Source organism: Aythya ferina (assembly GCF_964211825.1).
Source record: "Aythya ferina genome assembly, chromosome: 2".
NCBI classification, from domain to species: domain Eukaryota; kingdom Metazoa; phylum Chordata; class Aves; order Anseriformes; family Anatidae; genus Aythya; species Aythya ferina.
Genome location: NC_140297.1, coordinates 122381404 through 122404825, shown reverse-complemented (window position 1 = coordinate 122404825; position 23422 = coordinate 122381404). Strand labels below are relative to the sequence as shown.

Sequence of the window (23422 nt, the reverse complement as noted above, 5' to 3'; positions counted from 1 at the left end):
TGATTTAACAGCATTTGACTCCTGAAGACTTTTTCAGTTCTGAAGCCTGTAGTGGGTTTGTTTTCAGTTTGCTTTTGATAAACATTAAAACAAACAAACAAACAAACAAAAAACACAAACAAAAACACAAACAAACAAACAAACAAAAACACAAAAAAACAAACACAAAACTTCCAAAATAGGAATCTGCTTCTGAAAACATTTTCAAGGACCTTCTATGGTTCTTTCTGTTTTTCATCTTTTCAGTCTAAACTATTGCTTTATATCTCAGCTGCAAGAAACAGAGCAACATTCGTTTCTAAGCACGTTGGCTTTTGAGGAAAAAGCAGCAGAGCAAAACTAGCCTCTAAATCAAATATAAAATATATAAAATATAAATCAAAATAAGTCTGTATCATTTCTGCTTTAGAGTGGAAAACAACAATGAAGGTGATTGTCATCCATTGCAGAAAGAAAGTATTCTCTGCAAGCAATATAAGAATAAAAATGTCATTACTTAGATTAGTACCTCATTTCCTTTAATTTTGGAATCACACTTGCATTCTCCCTTTAACCCTTCATAGGGTGTTTTTCATGGAGAAATTCATTCTCTGCAACCTCTTAGATGATAAAATGATTAAATACTTCAGGGTCCCTTTTGCTTTCTGTATAGTTTCAGTTTCAAGTTCCAGCTGAGCTAATAGTGAGACACGACAGGGTCGGTGCTGATACAGAGCCTTCAACTACATTTGCTGTATCCAGCTAAGGTAGCTTGACAATATGCCAAAGCAAAAACAAACACAATTTTTGGAGTAATTTTAATTACATATGCAAAAGACTAGACACAGCACTGTTGAACAGTAAGGTATAATGTTGCTGAGAGATGCATTGGTTTTCTTAGCCTTATGTCACATAGAGCTTGATGCTTATACGAGGGATGAAGATGGAAGCTCTGACACTGTCCACTACATCAGGTTAGGGTGAAATCTAAAAAGAGTCCACCAAAAATACATTATTTTGGACCATTTGAAAAGTTTTATATTGATTTTTGATTATATTTGATTTATATATATATATTTAGCACCTATACCTACGTAACTTTTGAAGTGATATTTCCTTTTGATTTCAAGAAATAACATATTGTTATGTATAATATGTCACAGACTTCCTCTACAGTTCAAAGCCTGTTTAAAATTCTCCTGGTTTAGCAAATAATTTTAATTTAAATGAAGCAACAGTTTCACACAATAAATAAATCACTGGAAGAAATACAAAAGTTTCCTGTTGACTGAGCTATTCCTGTACTTCTTTGAGGAAGACCATAATGATTACTTTAATGTCACAACTGTGAGGTTGATTTCATGGGGATGTAATCTACAGTGGGTAAAAGATGATGGATCCCAAAAGAAATTATGAAAGCACAAAGGATATGTTTGCTAAACCACATGCATAGAAGTTCTTATTTTTCTCTATTTTGACAGTGCTGATATATAGATATAATGATGTTAGCATATGGTATCTGAGCGCTCCAGGTTTCAAAGCTGCAGAAGTGACAGGAAAAGTTGATTTCAATCATTAGTCCCATAACAAAGAATGTATCTCAGCTTCTTCATGTCTGTTTTTCTGCCTTTCAGATAGAGGAATTTCGTAGACTGAGGACACATGCTAAAGGTGCAGAACTTTTAGAGGGCTGTGATGGAATCCTAGGAGATAACTTCAGACCAACTCAGCCACTTAGCGACAGAGTCATCAGGGCTGCATTTCAGTAGCAGAAGAGGAAAAACAGCAAAAATCAATTTTTATTTAGGTAAGTAAAAGCTTAGCAGAAATATCAAAACTTTGAAATAATTTTCATAGGGGAGATATTGCCAAAGGAAAAAATGAGTCAATTTCAGCTAATATTATGATATATTTTCACAACTATAACGTTTGACACTACTGTTTTATTTTATCCTGTGGCATAACACATTGGTTTTCCTTTCTGAAATGCCAATAATTGGAATAATTGGGTTCTTTACTGGCTGGAATCTAGTATGTGATTTAGTGAATTAAAATCTTTCTATTGACTTCAGTAGGCAGTTGTAGGCAAAGTTAGTTCGCAGTTACTTCTTGTAGCTTTAAGTTTCTCCTACTGCAATGAGCAAGAGCACATTATGCCTAGGGTTGTGTGATAGATTTGCCTACTTCTAAAGGTCTAAAGGACACTGATTTCTTCCTGTTTTAAGACCAGTCACTGGTGAATCTTGTGATCTAGTGTTCTGTTAAACAAAGTACTGGTTACTAGTTCTGGAGGCCCTTTGGAGGTCCTTTTTTTTTTTTTTTTTTTTTTTTTTAAAATCCCTTTTTCCTGTTTTAGAATGCTGTACTTTCCCAACCAAACAATGAATCTTGGGCAAAACCAGTGCAGATACAAGAGGAGATAGTTAAACAACTTCAGTCATGGCTGATTTTTCATGTTACATCATTCCCCAAAGTAGTTGCTGCTTCTTATCCTCAGTGATGCTTTTTTCTTTCATTGGCTCTCAGAGCAAGGATGACTTTGGATTCAGTACAGAAGAGCTAATACACACGTGAACTTGTATTATCCACACATGAGTTATTAAAACCGCCCCTGTAGTATTCCCTTAGCTTCTATCAATTACAACATAAATTCCCTTAGTACTCAACTGTTACTCCTAAAGCTCATTACACTTAGGTAATCAATGCTTTACTATAATGAAAACCCTGGTAATGAGATTCTTAGAGTTAAAGAAAATTTGCTATCAAGACAGCTAGTTACCTTGATCAGTCAGACACCAACATTTATGGTTGTTTTTGTAATACAGTGGTCCCATCTTGATACCAATAGTATGAAAGCTAACCTAGAAAATATTTTTAAAAAGAATGAATCTGTTCACTTACTTTCTTTAGTAAGTCCTGCTACATTTTAGCATAATAGAAATGTTCATCTCCTACTCTAAAATAAACTTAAAAAAAAATAATAAAAACCATAGGGTACTCTGGTAGAATCTATTATATAAAGGCATCAGTTTTTCTATCTGCACATTTCTTCAAAGCCATATGCTTATAATAGAAGCAATTCTTCCAGAGTTTCACCTGGAAGCATGCTGCTGAAAGGTTTTTGATATACACTGTAGGGTACAGACATTTATTTGTACATTAAACTCACGCACTATCTAGGTCAGTGATGGAACTGCCTGTTTCACTTCAGGCTCTGTTGTGGGGTTAAACTTCAGAATATGCTCTGGATCCCATACCCAACTTCATATAAAGTTAACAAATGATCAAGCAGTAGATAGCACCTAAAAGAGATTAATAATTAAGTGCTTCCAAAAACGGATCTGTTAAAAACTAGTGGGAAGATTGTCTTTCCCTCTGCACTTGACAAATTATTAAATGGTCTGGGACAGTGGCCAACAATTTTAATGTTCTTTTGATATAGTGTAAGCATTCAATATAACATATGCATCTAAATATTTTAATGTGTTTATTTGTATTTTATAACTCTATTTAATATTAGCATCCCAGAAGTTAAGTAAAGAAAGCAAAATACTAGTCCTTTTATTAATATTGCTTTCTCATTCCCATATTTAAATTTGGGCACATCCTGAAGCCCAATTCTCAATTACATAGTTCTCTGCAGTCACAGAATATCGTCACTTTAATCTTGAAATAGATGATTCAAATTCATCCAGGCTTCTGCATTAAAATTACGTGGGAAAATCATAGCAATATTAAAGTACAATTTTTCCCAGAGAATGAATAATGCCCTCAGGCCAGTGCAGGTAATTCAGGTCTCTAACAGTGAAATTACTTGACACTCTGACTTTGAATTTTAAGCATGAAAGAGCTTCCCTTTACAATGCTGGAACTGAAATGTGAAAATTTTCCTTTTGCTTTCATGTTTGAAATTTTATTACATTTGTCGATACTTTTGATGAATTGTTATAAATAACAAGATTTATCTTGGCTATGCTTCACAAAATAATCTGCAGTTTTAATTCCCAAATGATGGAATTTTTAATGTGAAATGCCAGTGTTCACTGTTGGGTTGTGTTAATTATAGACTCTTAAACACTGAGAAAGGACTGTGACTCTCAGCATTGTGTAGCCCACAGAAAAATCTCTTGATTGCCTCTCTTCTGCACTTTCTCCTCAGAAAAGAAAATAAACAGTCTTACCTATTTTGTTGTGGTTTTCTCAGACTGCTCTCTCCAGGTGGGAGGTGTTGAGGAACAGTAGCTCCCCACACGTACCTCAGACATCCTCAGAAAAGATAACTCCCCTCCTTCCTAGGAATGAGTAACGGTCCTTCAGCTGGGGCTTCTAACATGGGTTATGAAGACCCAGTAGTGGATGGGGAAATAATAGTTTGCAGAGTTGGATCTACATAATGATTACTTCCAAGAGAAAGTATTGCTTGCTTTCAAAAAGGACACTACCTTTTATTTTAAAGGTCATAGAATCATAGAATCATAGAATCATAGAATATCCTGAGTTGGAAGGGACCCTTAAGGATCATCAAGTCCAACTCTTGACACCGCACAGGTCTACCCAAAAGTTCAGACCATGTGACTAAGTGCACAGTCCAATCTCTTCTTAAATTCAGACAGGCTCGGTGCAGTGACCACTTCCCTGGGGAGCCTGTTCCAGTGTGCAACCACCCTCTCTGTGAAGAATCCCCTCCTGATGTCAAGCCTAAATTTCCCCTGCCTCAGCTTAACCCCGTTCCCGCGGGTCCTGTCACTGGTGTTAATGGAGAAAAGGTCTCCTGCCTCTTGACAACCCCTTACGAGGAAGTTGTAGACTGTGATGAGGTCTCCCCTCAGCCTCCTCTTCTCCAGGCTGAACAGGCCCAGTGACCTCAGCCGTTCTTCGTACATCTTCCCCTCCAGGCCTTTCACCATCTTCGTAGCCCTCCTCTGGACACTTTCCAACAGTTTCATGTCCTTTTTATACTGTGGTGCCCAGAACTGCACACAGTACTCGAGGTGAGGCCGCACCAGCGCAGAGTAGAGCAGGACAATCACCTCCCTTGACCTACTAGCGATGCCGTGCTTGATGCACCCCAGGACACGGTTGGCCCTCCTGGCTGCCAGGGCACACTGCTGGCTCATATTCAACTTGCCGTCTACCACGACCCCCAGATCCCTCTCTTCTAGGCTGCTCTCCAGGTCTGGTATGTCTTGAGTATTACAGTTACAAACACTTCTTTTCTGACATGATGCTCCTCTGCCAAGACTGCTGGAACTCCTGTCTGTAGAGCTTTCAATATTTCCTCTTTCATTTCAAGCCAGTGTAGTGCAAGCACTCAAAGAACCTTGAGAAACATTATTTTCCTGTGGCCACAACACTCTGTCAAGAAAAGGAGACAAATGTTCCTTTATAAGTGGTGTATACACAGGCATAGGGAGAGGTTGTGTAAAAGGTCTAATTACTTTTGACTGAATCAGAATGCAGGCTTTCTGCATGCCACGCTCATAAATCTTTTGAGCATCTGCTTTTCAGCCTTGATTGAAACCTTGACAGAATTGAGCCTTTTGTGGCTTATGATCAAATGGTATATGTTGATCTTTGATGCAATTTGCAGTAGCTTGTTGAATTGAAGGTACAGATGATATAAACATATATTGTGTAATCTCAGGTAAAGAAAATATTCTTATTTTTTCAACTGTTCCTTTATTGTAAGAGAGAACAGATCTCAAAATAGCCGCCTCCAATTCTGGAGCAAAGTTCGTCTAAGATGAAATAGAGATATTAAGGAGGACACAGCAGGTAGAACTTTGTAGCTCCACTGCTCTTTTTAACCTGTTTGGTTTTAGGATAGGTTTTTGCTGCTTAGTTGACCTCTTTTGGCTCTGCTTTTCCACTAAAAATGCATCTCTATCCTATAGCCTGGGGTTAGCAAACCTCTTGGATCTGTTCATTGGATTTTTTGAAATATATTGTTTACAGAACAAACTTTACATCCTTTCTTTTCTGCAATTGCTGAAGTTTTCACGTTTCCATAGAAATAAAACTTTTTTTTTTTTTTCCTTGTTTATAACCTATTTTAGTCATATCCAATAGAATAGTGATAGAGCTAGTCAGGTGACAGGGAGTTTGTATGGAAAGCTCAGTGCAGATTTGCTTTCAGATATAGAAGGTAAAAAAAATTGAATTTAATTTTAGATTGAAGAACAGTAGAATCACAGAATAGTTGTGGTTGGAAAGGGCCTCTGGATATGTGTTAGTCCAATCTCTGGCTCAAAGCAGTGTCAACTATAGTGGGTTGTTCAGGGTAATATCCAATTGGGTTTTGAATAATTCTAAAGCTGAAGACTCCACAACATCTTTGGGCAAGCTATTTCTTTGTTTGAGTGCCCTTAGAGTAAGAGAAGCTTACATGAGATTTTCTGTATTTCTTTTAATTATTTTTTTGTGGTCTGTTGCTGGACTCTTTCCAGTATGTCCATGTTTCTCTTGAACTGGGGAACCCAGAACTAAATCCAGCACTCCAGACATCTCACCAACGAGGAGTAGTCATGAAGGATCATCTCCCTTGACCTGCTGGCAATGTACTTTCTAGTGCAGCCCAGGAGGCTGTTGCATGGGTGCATTGTTGGCTCATGTTCAACTTCTTGTCTAGCAGGACCCCTATATCCTTTTCTGAAAGGAAAGAGAGGAGGAATAGTAGAGAAAAAAGACATAAATGTTGTCATTAAAACACCAAGTTTGTGCTAGGCCTGTAGAACAGGAAGGGGTAATTTAGGGTGGGAGGAACAGTGGCTGCATGCTTGTTACTGCAGGGATTGCATGATTTCATGAAGGAATAAAAGAGACTGCATGCCTCATACCGCAGAGACTGTCTGGATGATGTTGTGAGGTACAACCAAACAAGCAGAAATTGGCACAGCATTAGGTTCACAGTATAAGCTAAGGAGGGAGGACAACATGGTGACCGTATCTGGTGCATTTTGTGAGTGCATAGTGCAAACTACTCACTTTTGAAGCTACTGAGCTGTTCTTGTGGCAGCAAAACTATGCTGCCCTTTCCACGTGAAACTGAACAAGGAATCAGCAGTGCTGGTGGGAATGAGCTATCACTAAATAGGTAGTGGTACATTCCCCTCTTTGTGGCATTGTGCATTGTATGGTAGCAGTAGAATACAGTATATGAAAGGATATTTAGAGTATTTACAGAGTGAGCTGTGAAGCAGTGCCTTGCCTTTGAGAAACAGGGTTGAGTGGAATGATGCTATAGTCTGTATTTCTTTGCCTAAGTAGATCTCAGTGAACTTCACATTTGAAAGGGGGTTCACATTACCAATGACTATGTCATTGCTCTCAGTTACTAATAGCTTTTGTGGTTCCTAAAGTTCACAAACAAATTACTCTGAGAAAGTTCCAACACTGAGGAGTTTTATGGTTTCCTGTTGTGTTGATCCAGATCTGGAGTGAGCTTTCAGCAGCCATGCATCATTATGCTACTATGGCCATTCTTCTCTCTTTCCTGGTATTAAAAATAAAACAAAAACAAAAAACAGAGGTTATCAACACTAGCTCTTTAGAAATACAATGATTTCCTAGATACGATGAAATGTGAATAATTATGCTGCTTTTCATCAAGTGATTTTTCATCAGTCATTATTTGTCTCCATGAGTTCAAGTTTTTCTCTTGAAAGAGAGCTGTTTAATTGTTAAGTTTCAATCTTTGAGACACACAGCATCACGCTATCCACACAACCAACTACTGTTCTTCTGTTTTTGAGAGCTTATGTATGGTGCCCAGCACACTGCTGCCACTTCAGAGTACTTGAGAGTGAGCTTACGTTTGAGTGACTATGGGACAGAGAGCCAAATACCTTTGGCTTGTGAGCCACACACCATAATTGAAGAGCTACTGGAAGCATACTGCCAAAAACTTTGGAGAGTTTAGGGGACAGAGAGCTTCAGGAATGGCTGAAAGCAATCTTTTCAGGTTGCTTCCCACTACTTCATTGCAACAGAAGGAAAAGGGGTGTGCAGATTAACCCTGTAAGGTCCATCTAAAGCTAAACAAAATCATAGGGTAGCATAGGAATCAACCCCCTGCTATGTGCTTCAGATAAGATACTTCATGTTGACAAAAGCTCCCAAATTTCTTGGCCTGTGCCTCTCTATCAACACCACACATTCAACACCACACGTTCCCCAATGCACTGCCTTCATCAGCCTTTTTATGAAGAAAAAAAAAAAAAAAAAAAAAAAAAAAAAGTACAATTCCCAGCTGCTTACCATAACTCGTGTATGGTTTGTACACTACTGCTTGGAAACTGAAAACTTACTGAGGAGCACCTGTCATAAAAAAACTTTCTCACGGCATGTTTGTTGGCAATTTCAGCATGAAAGCTAGGTGGAACTGTGACATGTTTTATTCACTTATGGGGAAAATGCTGCAGATCAGCGTCGAGGCAAAATGGTCTGAAGCTTAATCATCTCTAATTGAACTACACCTGATTTTTAAAGTATATAGACTATAGATTAGTATGTGTAATATATAGTAATGTAACAGCTCTCAAATGTTAAGGGTATTAGAAGGACATATAAGTACATGCATCTGGCTACAGAAACAGAGAAGAAAGCCCACAAGATGTATTCCTTCTTCTACATGGTTGTACAGCATGTTAGGAAATGGCAGCATGTTCTGTTTTGCCTCAATGAAATAACACAGGGAGTTTTAGCAAGAAAATTATTACTCCATTGGAACCGAGAATCCAGGGATTGACAGATCTTTATTCTTATTGGAAATTGTAATTCTAATTCTTTCATATGGATGAAAACAATGAGTATGCATACAAACTCTTGCTAAGCAGACAACAATGTTTTGAAAATAAATATCAAAGAAAAGTGATCCAGTTATTTGGGTTACTGACAATATTTCTGCAACTGATAATTCTCATTCAAGGAAGAGAATACCAGAAGTGATTTTTGTTAGCTGTATTTTATGACTAAGACCAGATTTTGTGGCAGCAATCCTACAAAGCAGAACTTTTTGTAATTTTAATACCTTTTTATGCAGACTCAGAGCTCAAGAGAAACAAAGGTACACTTTAGTTAGCTTGATACTGTTAAATGCCCACAGAACTAGATGGTGCATTCTATAAACTGTGACCTTTTCATGGAAAGAGTTACGAAGAGTTGCAAGAAATGAGGATTCATAAGGTAGTGGGACACTCTGAATCTTTTTTAACTCAACAAAATTTTTAGTTTAACTTGGTATTGAGGAGGCAAGATGCTTCTACAATACAAGAAAAAAATAATAATAAAGAGAGACACTGTGTGCAACAGTAATGGTAAAGAATATGCTAAGACAAAAGAGGTAGAAAAGTTCTCTAAAAAGGAGATTGACTAATTTTAAGTAGCAGAAAGATGGTTTTGATCTTGCATAGTGATTAACTATAAGCCTAAGATGGCTGTAGTGGGGTGTCTTGCTTCCTCCGTATCTGATGGAAAGGATTGTGGCCATCCTATTTAATTTCTCAGAAATTTACACTTGATGGCACTGATCCTTAAAAAAGTTTTTCTTGGAAGATGGTTATCTGACCTGTAAAGGACTCCTCCAGAAGCAGCGGGACCCTATATGTAGGACTCAACCCAAGCAAAGGAGATTTAAGAGACAGAAATATAAATATAAACAAGCAGGTCATCTAGGCATTTTTTTGATTATAATATGCAAGTACATTGGTACAATTTTAGCTTAATTATTACATTACCAAAAACTCTTCAGAAGAGTAAGAGAAACAAGTACCTTAATATATGCATAAAATATTAGCCTGAACAGTATGTTACTTGACTATATGTATTGTAGAACAGTGCTATTAATTTAGCATGGTAGAAAAATTAGTCTTAAATGCGAATAATGGGTAAACATGAATAACACCACCACCAATATATACAATTAGTCTTTTGTGAGACAATACAAAGTATTTCTGTACAACCACAACTGAAATCTTCAAGCTGGCTCATAATTAGGCTCCTTTCCAAAAGTAATCCGTTAATACAATAGCTGCCCAAATCCCAGTTCAACTTAATTTCACTGACTTTGATTTTTGGACCAAAAGCATTAAGCTTGAACTAGTGAAAAATGTACGAAGTGTGCATTCAATTAAGGAGTAATTAGATACTCAATCACCCTTACATCACACTAGGGATTCTCCAAGAAAGAAGAGATATACTACTCAGTGCAGTGTATAAAACAGTTTTGTTAATTAGTTTAGCACTAATTGAGATTGAGAAAACATCACTTTGTCAAAGCATTAGTTTGCCTACACGGAAGCTGAAAAGTTTTTGGTTTCTTCTGAGCTCATTGAACTTATGAGCTTACTTGGGTTTTTCAGTCGAATGCCTTGATCCAGCATCTTCTGTCCCCACAAGAGAAACCTTTCTTTTCAGGAAGGGGGTTGGTCCCTGCACCATCATATCAGTAGCCCACTGGAAAATATGCCAAGAGTTTTTCCAGAGACTGCAAATAACTTGTTATAGTAGTATACATATTTTTTTCCTGTGTTGTACTTTTATACCAAGCCTCAGGAAGAAGTGGGAATACTCTGTGCTACTGCATGAAGTATATAACTATGTCTAAAACCAGCTGCTCTGAGAAGGGCTTACAGACTCCCTTAGAAAGCAGCCATCAGAAAGTTCTTCAGGTTGACCATCAAATGATCCGGCTGTCAAACTGCATGATTTTGGGGTGTGTTGTGTAACTACGGAGCATACAGACATCATTGCACAGTTTGTCCTGTGTGTAGGCACCGAATCCTTGACAGTACCATAGGAGACTAACGACCTCTACACTCCCTTTCTCCTTAAGGAAAGGAGTGGGAACTCTCTAGAGAAGTATTGAATGTTCCTGCAAGCAGTTGTAGCCCCAGGTGATTGTATCCAAACATTTGTGGATTTCATGTGTACTGAGCCCTAAAATAACCTCAGGAAAAATGAGATTGTTAGTACAACGGAATGAAATGATTTGTTGCTCTCATACCTACCACTTCTGAATGGGGGCTACCTGAGTAGCTGATTTCCTAAGGTTATGCTGCAGCACATGAATATGTGTTTGCATGAAACAAAGTCTTAATTTATCTCTACTGCTAACACGTCAGAATATTACTGCTATTAGGAGGGTTAAATTGGGCGTTTGCTTTCTATTTCTTGAGCCCATCTGACTCCCATGAGGGCTGTGTACTCAGCACTTTACTTGGTAGGTCCCCATAGATGGTAACAAATTCTGGGTGATAGTATGTTTTCCTTTCTACTTTACAGCTGTGCTCTCCACATTAGAATCAATTACCTGATTGATTCAGAAAGCCAATTGTAAAGCTTTGTTTCAAGTTTACTGCAGCATTTCACTTTGCATTTTTATTGCCATTTCCTCCATTGCTATTAAATCTTCCACCACTGGCTTTACCCTGAAAGAGAAGAATCAGGACCATTATGTCCATGAAGTATATACTCTAAAACTGTCCCCACCTGCTGTCATGAAACCCCTGCTTTTAGTTTTCCGTGTCTCCCTGGCTGGACATAAACAGTCTTTCAGACCCGCTGCGGAGGAATTTCAGTAACATAATTGTTCCATTCTCTTTTCAGAGAGGGGGAAGACAATGCTCCCACAGTGCCCTTGGATGAGAAATGGAAACTTTTGAGGCTGCTGCTTGAGTTGAACCACAAAGCCTGTATTGTTTGTCTTCATCTAATTCAGCCTTGATAGACAGCTGTGACAGTTGGTCTGTCCACACGGTCCAGTGAAATTCTGGGAATGGAGCAGTACATTAAAAGAAGAAAACACATTAAATCTTCCAATTCACACTGTTAACTATTTTAAAATGGTAATTATCATTGCTTATATAGTTTCTTTGCCATAGCATTCAATAGTGGTCTGTGATCCAAATAGAACTAATTTTAAGCTTGGTATGAATGTTAATATATGTAGAAATGCTCATTATTGTTTTGAATGTTACATTTAATTTTATTTTGTAGCATTTCTTGTGCTGTCAGTAACCATCTTTTCTGTAGAGGGGAGGTGCATTCTGTAAAGTTAAAAAAACATTGGTTGTTCACAGAGAGTGTTATACAAATTCTGAATTAATTTTGGGGCAGAAATGAACAATTCTCTGCCAAACCTATGCACTTAACATGGTTTATCTGAATAAAGCTGAATGACATTTGCAATACTAGGAACCTTATTCAAATAAAGAACAAATTTGAAATAAGGAAAATAACCGATGTAACAAAACAGAATCGTCTGGATTATTTTCTGTTTGGTGAGTCATGGAATTTTACAAAGAAATGTTCAATTTGGGCAGAAAATTATCAGCCTTTGTTCTCCCATGAGTTATGACAGTTCCATTTGTTTCTGCACATTGCTGAGGATGGTGGTCTGGGGACCTGCTCTGCATGTCCTGAGCTTGCTGCACAGCATGGGGGTCACCACGCTGGGCCACACATGGTACAGACAGAGCTCTGACAGAGCCCAAGAGGTAAACTCAGCCTAAGCTGGTTAATCAAGCTCATAGCTTCTGATTCCTGCAGAACAGGTAGCCGAAGGACAGAGGTAAGAAAGTGGTGGAAGGTAGCTTTGATCGCCATGGCTATCAGCATGGTCCGTTTCGCTAGCACGATGAGGGCAGGCTTATGTGAGTAGAAGAACGCCTGAGCACAGATGGCAAGCTGCAGGCAGGGCACAATGGGGATGCAAACAGAGGTTCACAAAGCAGAGTTTACTCCCTCAGAGCAGATTGGTGAGTCATCAATCACAAAGTCATCACTATGCAGTGGCAAATGCAGTGTCACAAGGCGTGCTTAATCCACCTCTTCAAGGGCAATAGGGAGGGCTGCTGCTGAATAATGAATTATGAATTCTCAGTCATTTGTGTGTATGTTAGGGTCAACAGAAAAAAGTACAACAAACTCACACACTGCACTTGAGCTGTGTGAGAGGGAGTGGATACTGCTCACTACTTCATGTTCTCGTGACTGTGTGTACTGGAGAAACATTTGCAACCTTTGGAGAGACACAGCTGCCCTTGTAGTAAGTATTGCAATAAATGCACATAAAATATGCAGCAAGCAGCCCATCGTGAAGTCATCTGTTTAAGAAGCTTAGCAGAGTTGTAATTGGCAAATTGCTTCTTGGGCCTATGGAAAAACACATTTCTTAGGGTTTTGCTTAAGAACGTTCCTCTACCTTCTGCCCAAATTTAATGAAATATAAGCACATTCTCTAGTCAAGGGGCTTGAGATTTCAGTACTGGCCAAAAATAGGTTTTCCATCTGCAATGTCCCAGCACTTCAAAATGTCAAAGGAGCAGCTTCACTCACTGGCTGCTGCTCCTCTTCCTTCAGCAATGACTCCTCAAGCAGCTGCAGCTGTAACTCAACCCCAACAGCAGAGCCTGGCTTCCTCTGGGTCTATATCTTGCCACAGCACAGGGAGGAGTCTGCATAAGGTCTGCTGTACAAAGTGTCTGCTCTGCAATAGCTTGGCTGGATTGTCTGCGGTTTTTGACAGTAGCCCAGTAATTTATTGCAGTTGTCAGGCTTGGCTCTAAAATAAAATTAAATTAAAATAAATAAAAATCCTAGGAGGTGGAAGTCAACGGGTTTCTGCTAGTTGAAGACCTCTTGCTATCTCCTTGCATGCAGTAATGAAAGAACCGTCCAAAAGATTCTGAACCTGGCAATTCACAGGTTCTGTGAACAACTCATTCGTAAGATCTTCTCCCTTTGTACAAAACATATTAATAACTACTGGGTATTAACTGAAGGAAACTGTAATATTAATACAGCAAATATTGACATTCTGATGAAATTTGAAGTAGTTTATTCTCTGAATAAACACGTTCCTTATCTTGGAGCTGGTTGATATTATTCTGGCTTTGAAATACAGATACATTGCAAAGCAAATGATGTAATGTCTCCACTGAAAAATTGACGTCCATTGCTTCCTTTTCCTGTGCTCCCTTCCTGTGTTTGCAGTTCTTTCCTGCATTGCCTTGGACAGTGAAGTTTGAGCTGTATAAATCCTACTGCTGAGAAACTGAGGTTAGAAAACTTGTCTCAACATTTGTGAAATTTTTTTTGAAGGCTTGGCTTTGAAAAAAAACACAAAACAAAACACTAGTAAAAATACTTAGTACTGTGTTTTGTCTTTAGACCCAGATCTAATTATAACAACAAATTCACTCCCCAAACACACCCATTCTAATTACAGATTGGTCAACCCACATTCATGGTGTGCTGGGAAAAGTTAAATTAGTCTTTCTGGTTTCAGTAGGAATCCACAGGGAGGAATTTGCAGAAAGGCTCTCTGTGTATTACTCCGGTTACACTGCACCCATGAGAGATTTTATTGAGTGTGGCAAGGCTCTGCTACTCTTCAATTAGAGTTCCACATGCCTGCCTTTGTATTAATGTTTTTAAGAAATCATAAGAATTGATAAAGGTGGTATAAGGGTAGTGTAAGGTTAATAATTTCCTCTTCAAGCCTGTAGCCACAAAAGTTCTTCTGAATTAGATTGCTATCTGCATTGGAAGTATTTTTAAAGATAATTATATATGTCTATGATGCACCATATAATTTTAAGGACTTATTACAAATGTGAATTAGAGGTTTCCTGTACGTGTTGAGGCCAGAAGAAATTCACAGGTAGCAGTTACACACTTGTAGATCTTGAAATTTATGACATTATACAAGCAGATATATGCCTCATGAAGCAAAGGCTGGCTTTGCAGCCTTCATGACAATTTTAGGATAGCACAGGGAATAAGAAGAAATTCAACTTTTGGGAGAAGTCAGGTGAGCTAGGGCAGGATGTCTGCTGTGGCTGATTTCCAACTTCAGGTGATGTGCTCTTGGGGTTTCCCTGTAGTTTTCTGGAGCTCCCAAGGAAAACTCGGAGGCATAAAGATCTCCACCTGTGTTCAGACTCGTTTTCAGAATGCTTTGCACTCTGGGCTGTGGTCCTGGGCATGTAAAAATAATTTTGAACTAGCTTTGCAATGTGTTCTTCCTTCATACACCAGCACTGTCTGCTGCAATGCGAGGTGGCTGGAGAACCATTCACCACATCTCCTGAGATTGGACCACGCAGAATGTGTTTGGAAGTGTTTATATGCACATTTATTTATGAAACCATATCTGTCATCATAAGCACACATCACTGTGTGTATTCATATCCTTAGAATGCTATACATAGAAATACTGTTTTTAAACCAAGAACAGTTTAAAAAGAAGTTTAAAATTGCTACTTAAAGCTAAGAAATTCCAGTATGAGGACTGTGCATCTGACATCAATTCACTGCCACCGTACATATTCAGTTGGTGTTTGTATGATTTGCTTATTTTTCCCTTTGCCTAATATCTAAGTCCTGTTTCCTTCTATTTTCCCCAATATTCATTATTCAGTCCCAGGTCCTTTGTACTGGATGGTGTTCAAGACTTGCTCTAAAGAAATAATCATTAATTTTCTCATGGGGCATCCTTTCTTATAGCATTTGTTTTAATGCTTCATATGTATTAATGAACTTATCTTTACATGCACTTTGAAAATGCCTTCTCCCCTGTATCACCTGAGGGACATTTCTTTGATCACAGAGCTACTATCCATGCAGTACCAGGCATAAGAAGCAGGGCAGTCAGCTAGTTTAGAGAGAGAGACTCTTCATATTGCCCTGTAACAAGTGGTCCTTGTCCAGAAGAATGTATTATGACTTTATCTGCAAAGTTAAATGCTCAGCATTGACTCAGTAGTTAGGTTACCTCTTCAGCTTTCTCCCTGATAAATTCGCTGAGCTGATGACTTCAACTGCAAGGTTTGTTTTTCAATGCTGGGTCATTTTTGTGGCCCTTCTGTCCAGTACCTTTACATCCTTCTCACCAATGTTCTTGCCATGCTGTGTACAGCGGCAATATCAGCTTTTCATTTCTGCTTGTCTTCCCCAGAGCCTGACCCCATCTTGATTCAAAGAGACCCTTCTCCTCCCCAAATATCAGGCAAACAACAGAAGATGGGTTCTGAGAATGGGAAATATTAGGTAAACTTGAAAAGAATTTGCCCAATAAAGTACACAATGAGTTATTTAAGCCTTGAACAACAAAGAAGAAAAGAAAGTGCAAAGATAGAAGAGAGCAAAGACAGCATAGAGAAATTTCTGTAAGTGTCCTTTCCTCTAGCAGAGATGTGGCTGGAAATATTCCTTCTCTAATTCCATTTCAACTCGACTGTGTTGGAAGTGGCCCATTCTGGGTTGAAAATGGCCCATTCTGATGAAGTCACAGCCAGCCCCCAAACCAGTGGTTAGAAAACACATCTAGGAAGCCTTGTTCCCTGAGCCTGCTGTTCTGTCCCTCTCACACCAGCCCCAGGGAAGTGGCTGCTCCTCCTTGGGCAGCACACAGCACAGTCCTTGTCACAAACCCCAACTGTTCACCACATTCCCTGTGGTTTTCTTTTTGTTCTCCCAGGAAGACAAGAAAGACATACACATGCTCCATTATTCTGAAAAGTGAAGCACTCGAGAAGGCTGGAGTTTCAAGCACGTGAGCAACTCTTCTGCACATTATTTAAGACAATGTTAGTGTCTGAGATGGAGATGAAAACATCTTGATCTTATATAGACATAAACTCCTTGCATCCCTTAGGCTTTAATATAAATATACGCTACAAACAGTGCTTTCTGAAGTGCCCCCTATGTAAACATCTGACAGTGGTGAGCTTGAAACAGATGAAAGCTATGATAAAGCAGTGAAATATACAACTGTATATGATACCCCATGTCAGTGGTATTTTAAATAGCAGGTATAAAGCAATTCTGGAAAACATTTTTTTTTTTTACTTCATATTGTGAAGATACCTTTTTTTTTTTTTTTTTTTTTTTTTTTTTTTTAATGCACTACAGGTCAGCTGGAATTGAATGTCATTATCTTGAGTCATAATTAGAAAAACACTTGATCTCTTTAGTTATATTATCATATATGTGTGATTGAGTAAAAAGAAAAAATGCAAACCAAAAGTAGCAGAAAGATTTATTCATGGCTTAGAAACATGCAGTAATTCACAGAGATAAGGAGATGTTTACTCACGAGAAATCAAAAACAAACACAAAAACCCTGAGATCTTTGTGCTCTTGGCAGGGAAGCTGGTAATGATTATCAAGTGCATGATTCTCAGTGTGAAATTGTAGGCTGCACTTTAGCAGATGTACCACAGCAGTTTGAACCTTTCTCATTTCTTGGCATTGTATGTATTGACCACTCCTAGTACAAAATCCTAGAAAAACACAAGGCCAGAGCATGTCAATACCTGTGATTAGGGTCATAATGAACGGCAAATGGACTTGTAGATCCAAATAACTTGTTTTCAACAGAAGTTATGGTATCTGGCCTTCAGATGATGTGACTGCAAAATTTTTACAGGTGTCCAGTAAATATGTTTAATTGCACTATGTTATACAGCCACTAGATGTCTGCATACTATAGAGCTTCAGGCAGAGTTTGGTTCCCACCATAAAAGGCAGACAAAGAAAATAATTCAGCATCTGTGGATATCTCTCTTAGTATCAGACAGGCATTTTTTTTCCCTTTACCTATGCCCCTTATTCAAGGAGAGATCTGTAGGCAAAGAGATACTCTACAAGAAAAAAAAATAATAATAATAAAAAATATATATATATATAGTGAGGCTCGTTTCTATTTGAAAGGAAACTGTAGATTAAGCCATTTGTTGAGATCACATCTACTAGGATAAAATTCACAAATAAACTCTGGAAATCAAATAAAAATTAATGTACCTGAGTTGGCACAAATTCCAGTTAAGCAGGTTGCTTGGCTCCAGGAGCAGCAGCAACCTGTAGCAGAGACAGCGTTAAGTCTGGCTCTGGCAGTTATGTGAGGGTGGGTGCCACCTCAGTGTTAACATGAGGGTCCATGGTGGAAAGCATGACACCCAGCATGGGAACGGGGCAAGCTCACCATCCCACCCCCTGCCCCCCCCCGGCAGAATCCCCAGGGTCTTCGTAATACTAAAAATAACGTAACCATTTATTACTTCAAGGTTATCTACACATATTTTGGGGAGTCCCACTCCTGAACATCAGGAAACCCCAGTCTACACATTGGCTGCAGCTCTGGCCCAGGGCCTGCTCCTGCGGGGGCTCTCCATGGGTCGCAGCCTTCTCCAGGCCACCTCCACCTACTCCACCAAGGGCTCCTCCACAGGCTGCAGCGTGGAGATCTGCTCCATGTGGGACCCATGGGCTGCAGGGGGACAGCCTGCTTCACCAGGGGCCGCTCCACAGGTCACAGGGAAACTGCTGCTGCCTGCCTGAAGCAACTCCTCCCCTACTGCTGCATTGACCAGGGGGGTGGCAGGGCTGGTTCTCTCTCATTTCTCACACCTCTCTCCCAGCTTTTGCTAAGCAGCAGTATTTTTTTTCTTCTTTTCTTCAGTCTGCTCTCCCAGAGGAACAACCAGCATCGCTCACTGGCTCGGCTCTGGCCAGCAGTGGATTCCTTTTGGAGGGGCTGGAAATGGCTCTGATCTGACATGGGGCAGCTGCTGGCCTCTGCTCACAGAGGCTGCTCATACTGCCCCCTGCTACCAAAACCTTGTTATGTAAACCCAGTACATATGAACACGTTTCTCACAGGATTTCCCCAGGGCGCAAGGATCTTCTGCCCCTTCCTGGGGGCTTACTGTGTTGAGGATACAAGATGTGGATGGAAAAAACACCTCGCAACTTTCAGGACCCTTGCCTCTGTACAGTGGGATGTTGAGGGGTCATTTGCAGTGTCCTATAATGCTTACATTTGAGCTCTGTCTCCTCCGTCCACAGCCTGTTGCCACTTGTTCATGTTGGTTTTCTGCCCATGCTCCAAGATACAACCTCCTCTTGCTCCTCGTCTGATACCTTCCCTTGCTGGTGTAGTTTCTTTTCCAAATGCATTTAGTAGTAGGCAGCTGCAGAGCACAGCTGCTTTTTGTGTGCTACCTGATTTTATAATATTTATCATTTCTCAGAAGGATTTGAGCTCTGTATTGTGTTCAGGCTTTCCTTGTTTCTTTACAGCTCTTGGTTAGTTAATCAAGTAACAGTTCCTAAATCCATTTCTCATTAACAAAATTGAATCTAATATTAAGTATTCATTCTCATTTTAGAGTTGATTATCGTAATTGTGGTTAGTGTTCCATCACAATTAACTGTGTTTTTAATCACTAAAAGGCTAACAAGCACTCTAAAGCTCATTTCACACTGATTTTATTTGGTAAATGCAGAAAAGGAAGATCCTTTTGATGTCCTGTGGATATCAGGTGCAGAAATTTTCTTCCACTGTCCTTAAGTCAGTGTCAAGTTCTGTCTTTGTAGCCTACATGAAGCTGAGGGGTAGAGCACTGAGGATATTTATCTTTTTTTTTTTTTTTTTTTAAAGAAGTGAAAGTGCAACTGACAGGTTGCTGTTGTTGCTTCTTTTTGAATTAGAGCAGAATCCTGTTGTCATTTATGTGAATGCTGAACTATGTGTTTCATTGCACTTTTGCTCCGTAACACCTCCCCTTCGTTTGCAAAAATCCTGAAATTATTTTCAGCAAATTAGTTGCCTTGAGAGAAAAGCCTACAGAGTGGCTAAACTTAGTTTCACAAAAGTAAGCTTAAGAGCTTTGGGGCAGGGTGGGATGGAAACCTTGCTTTTCTTTCTCTCTTTTTGTTTTGTGTAAGAAAGCATTCAGTCATTAAAATATGAAATCTGTTACCTCATGGAATGTAAAACTCTTGCTACTAATGACAGAGCTTGGGAAGTCAGACTCCATAATGTTTGCTTAAATCACTTGTAGGTAACACAAGAAAATGTATCTCCCTCCTCTGTTCAGAGTGGGGAAAGGTAATATTTATGCATAAATGGCATTTGTAAGCAAACAGCCAAAACAAATACCCAAGATGTAGAGATGAATTTGGAAATGTGCATGCAGTGTCAGGTTCAGGATGTTTTATAGACCTCTTTGACTTTCATATGTGTTCTTTTCATGAGCATAAGCAATATGTGTTTTCTTAGGAGAGGCAATTCTATAGCTTTTGATTTTTGGTAAAAGAAGCATTCAAAGTCAGCCTACAGCTCATGCAAAAAAAATAATAATAATAAAAAAAAAATCGAATGTACTTCTTCTAGAAGTTTTACAAGAAAAATAATTTCTATAGTTAAACCTAGCACCTTTTTTCCTGTCATATACTGTTTCTGAAAAGCATGCAAGCTCTGCTTCAACAGCATTAGATCTCTCTTCTCCTGGATCATGCCATGCTACCAATCTGATCTGAGTGAGACATGGGCATATTTCTGATGAATTAGCCAGAGTACTGGGTATGGATATATGCCAGACTTTATCCCAACTATGGATAAACAGATGATGTGTACTCAGCACAAAATTAGAGTGGGCAGGATGAGCTAAAAACTGATCTGTCAAGACAGATTGAAGTTGTACTAAGAATTCAAAATATTTGGAACAAATTTGAACTGACAGACTGAAGTTGTTTTAGTGTTTTGTGTCATATGGCCATGGGGCTTTTGATCTTGTAATAAGCATCTTAAAACAGGTTTACCATCTTGTCTAAGTATAACCTCAGTTTTAGCAAAGTAATAACCTTCCTGATGGTAAGACCAGAAAGAATCCTTTGGGTAATTTCACCTCTAGTTGTGAACCACCTGGTCCGTAGAGTTTCCTTCAGTGATCCACATTGTGTTCAACAACCTCCCATCAATCTCGAATACCAAGGACCTGAGATATAAAATAAGTGAAGCATCCAGCAATACTATGTTTGATCAACACATCATTTAGGCTGCAAGTGTCTGGGATTTGCACCTTGAGTCACTCTTTCACTCTGGGCCCTAGGAAACCTCTTAGGTTAGACACAGGACTCCTCAGCCTGAGTCCCATCACTCCCTGAGCTCCCTCTTTTTGGAGGTTATATAGCCCAACACAGTGGTTTCCTTCTGCCAGCAGAGACCAGGCAGAGAGAGAGCTCACTGCTTGGCTCGTCTCAGTAGCCCTTGATGCCAGCAGCCAAATAGCCACCAGCAGAATAGAAAGAGGAGTTTAGACAAGCGCTAGTCTTATCAGGGAGAGGCAGGCATCCTGTATTTGGCTGGTGTTTGTAGCTCAAGGTAAGGCATCAGTTGCGGAGAGGAGACAGCTGTGGCCAGTGATTACCACACTGGGTTACTCCATTGCCTGCTGCCTCCCAGCTGAGATCTGCATTTGGCCATGGGATGTAGACCACTCTTGCAGGGAGTTAGCAGGCTCATCATGTACAGGCTGAAGTCTCAGTCAGGCACAGTGTGGAGATCTGAAGTTGTGCCGGGGTATGGTCTCAAGTTGCACCAGAGGAGGTTTTGATTGGACATCAGGAAGAATTTATTCATGTAGAAGGTGGCCAAGCATTGGAAAGGGCTGCCCAGAGAAGGGGTGGAGTCCCCATTCCTGGAGGGCTTTAAGAGATGTGTGGATGTGGCACTAAGGGATATGCTTTAGTGATGAGAAAGTTTGGCTTTAATTTGGTTACATTAATACACTGCTGTTGTTGTGGTTTCCCCTGGCCAGCAGCTAAGCACCACACAGCCATTCGCTCACCCTCCCCCCTCCCTTTCTTGGATGGGGGAGAGAAGTAGGAAAATGAAGCGTGTGGGTCAAGACAAAGACAGTTTATTAAGACAGGAAAAAAATAATAAAAACAGCAATAATAGTACTGCTACTACTAATGCGTACGGAATAAATGATGCACAATGCAATTGCTCACCACCCTCTGAATGATGTCCAGCCTATCCCCGAGTAGACCCCCCCCCCATCCCAACTAGCCACCCCTATCTATTGTTTAGCATGACGTTGGAGGGTATGGAATACCCCTTTGGCCAGTTTGGGTCAGCTGTCTTGGGTCTGTCCCCTCCCAGTTCCTGCTGCACCCCCAGTCTGCCCACTGGCAGGACAGAGTGAGAAGCTGAAAAGTCCTTGGCTTAGTGTAAGTAGTGGTCTGCAACAATTAAAACATCAGTGTGTTATCAACACTCTTTTCATCCTAATCCACAACATAGCACCCTACCAGCTCCTAGGAGGAAAATTAACTCTATCCGAGGTGAAACCAGGGCAGCTGTTTTCTGGCAGGTCGTGGCAAGATTGTCTGGCTTGGGGAACTTCTGTACACATGGCTTTTAGGCTGCAGCCAAAGTGTTCCTCTAGCTCTGTAAGTCTGAAGATGGTTGAGTGGTTTTATAGCTGCCTGGCAGAGAAGGACCTTGGAGTATTGGTTGATAGTGGGCAGAAAATGAGCCAGCAGTGTGCTCAGGTGGCCAAGAAGGCCAATGGCATCCTGGCTTGCATAAGAAACAGTGTGGCCAGCAGGGCTAGGGAAGTGATTTTCCCCCTGTACTCGGCTCTGGTGAGGCCGCACCTTGAGTACTGTGTTCAGTTTTGGGCCCCTCGCTACAAGAAGGACATGGAAGTGCTTGAGCAAGTCCAGAGAAGGGCAATGAAGCTGGTGAGGGATCTGGAGAACAAGTCTTACAAGTGTCTGAGGGAGCTGGGATTGTTCGGCCTGGAAAAGAGAAGGCTCAGGGGTGACCTTATCGCACTCTACAGGTACCTTAAAGGAGGCTGTAGCGAGGTGGGGTTTTTCTACTCTCCCACATGCTTGGCGACAGGATGAGGGAAAATGGGCTGAAGTTGTGCCAGAGGAGTGTAATAAATTACTGAGTCCCAAATAGGATTGCAATTATAGTTTACAATTTTTTAAATGAATAGAGTTAAGCAAACAGCGCTGGGTGTGCCAGGAGTCTCTGCTCCTCCAAAATGCACACAAGTAACATCAAACGGCTAGTTTTTATGCTCCTAGGCTAATACATATTCATTACTACTTCTAGAAAAGGCAGGGTTATTATAATTAGTTCCTGGAATCCAAACCCTCCCACTGGCACATGCGTATCAGTCTCTGATGGTCTCTCCGGGAGTCTCTCATGCTAAAGGTTCGTAGTCTTCCTCCAAGGCTTTTTCCTTGTCCTTCTCCTTTGTCCATCTTGGCTGGATGTCAGAGACTTGCGCAGCATCCCATGAAAGCTTTGTCTTTTAGTCGTCCTTCAGCTTTTTCCCTTCTCCTTAATCTCTTGGCCACATATCAGAGACTTGCATAGTGTCCCATACAATAGTCTTAGTAGTTAGCAGTTATTCTGAAACCCCTTTGTTCTCTTGTTCCCTATTGACACAAATTGCTGGACAATTCCTTTGAAAGATACAAGAACTATATACATTAACCACTCTGTTTTTCTTAGACTTGTATAACTACAAGGGTATGTAAGACATACCATATTTCATCATATCATGCAGCCCTAGCATTGTTCCACATGGACACGAATCAGATGAACACATTTCACAGGAAGTTTAGGTTGGAT

The 23422-nt window shown here is 39.9% G+C and overlaps 1 protein-coding gene across 1 annotated transcript in view; it reads left to right on the top strand.

Annotated features, from left to right (window-relative positions):
- The window catches only part of CA8 (carbonic anhydrase 8), a gene marked incomplete at its 5' end in the record, with an annotated part of 29488 nt that extends 17259 nt beyond the window's left edge, over positions 1–12229 (top strand). The window contains 2 exons of the mRNA XM_084510919.1: positions 1614–1786; positions 11584–12229. Of these exons, the coding sequence (XP_084367045.1) occupies positions 1614–1748 (135 nt within the window). The 3' untranslated portion in view covers positions 1749–1786; positions 11584–12229. The remainder of the gene's footprint in view (positions 1–1613; positions 1787–11583) is intronic.
- Between the last annotated feature and the right edge of the window lie 11193 nt (positions 12230–23422).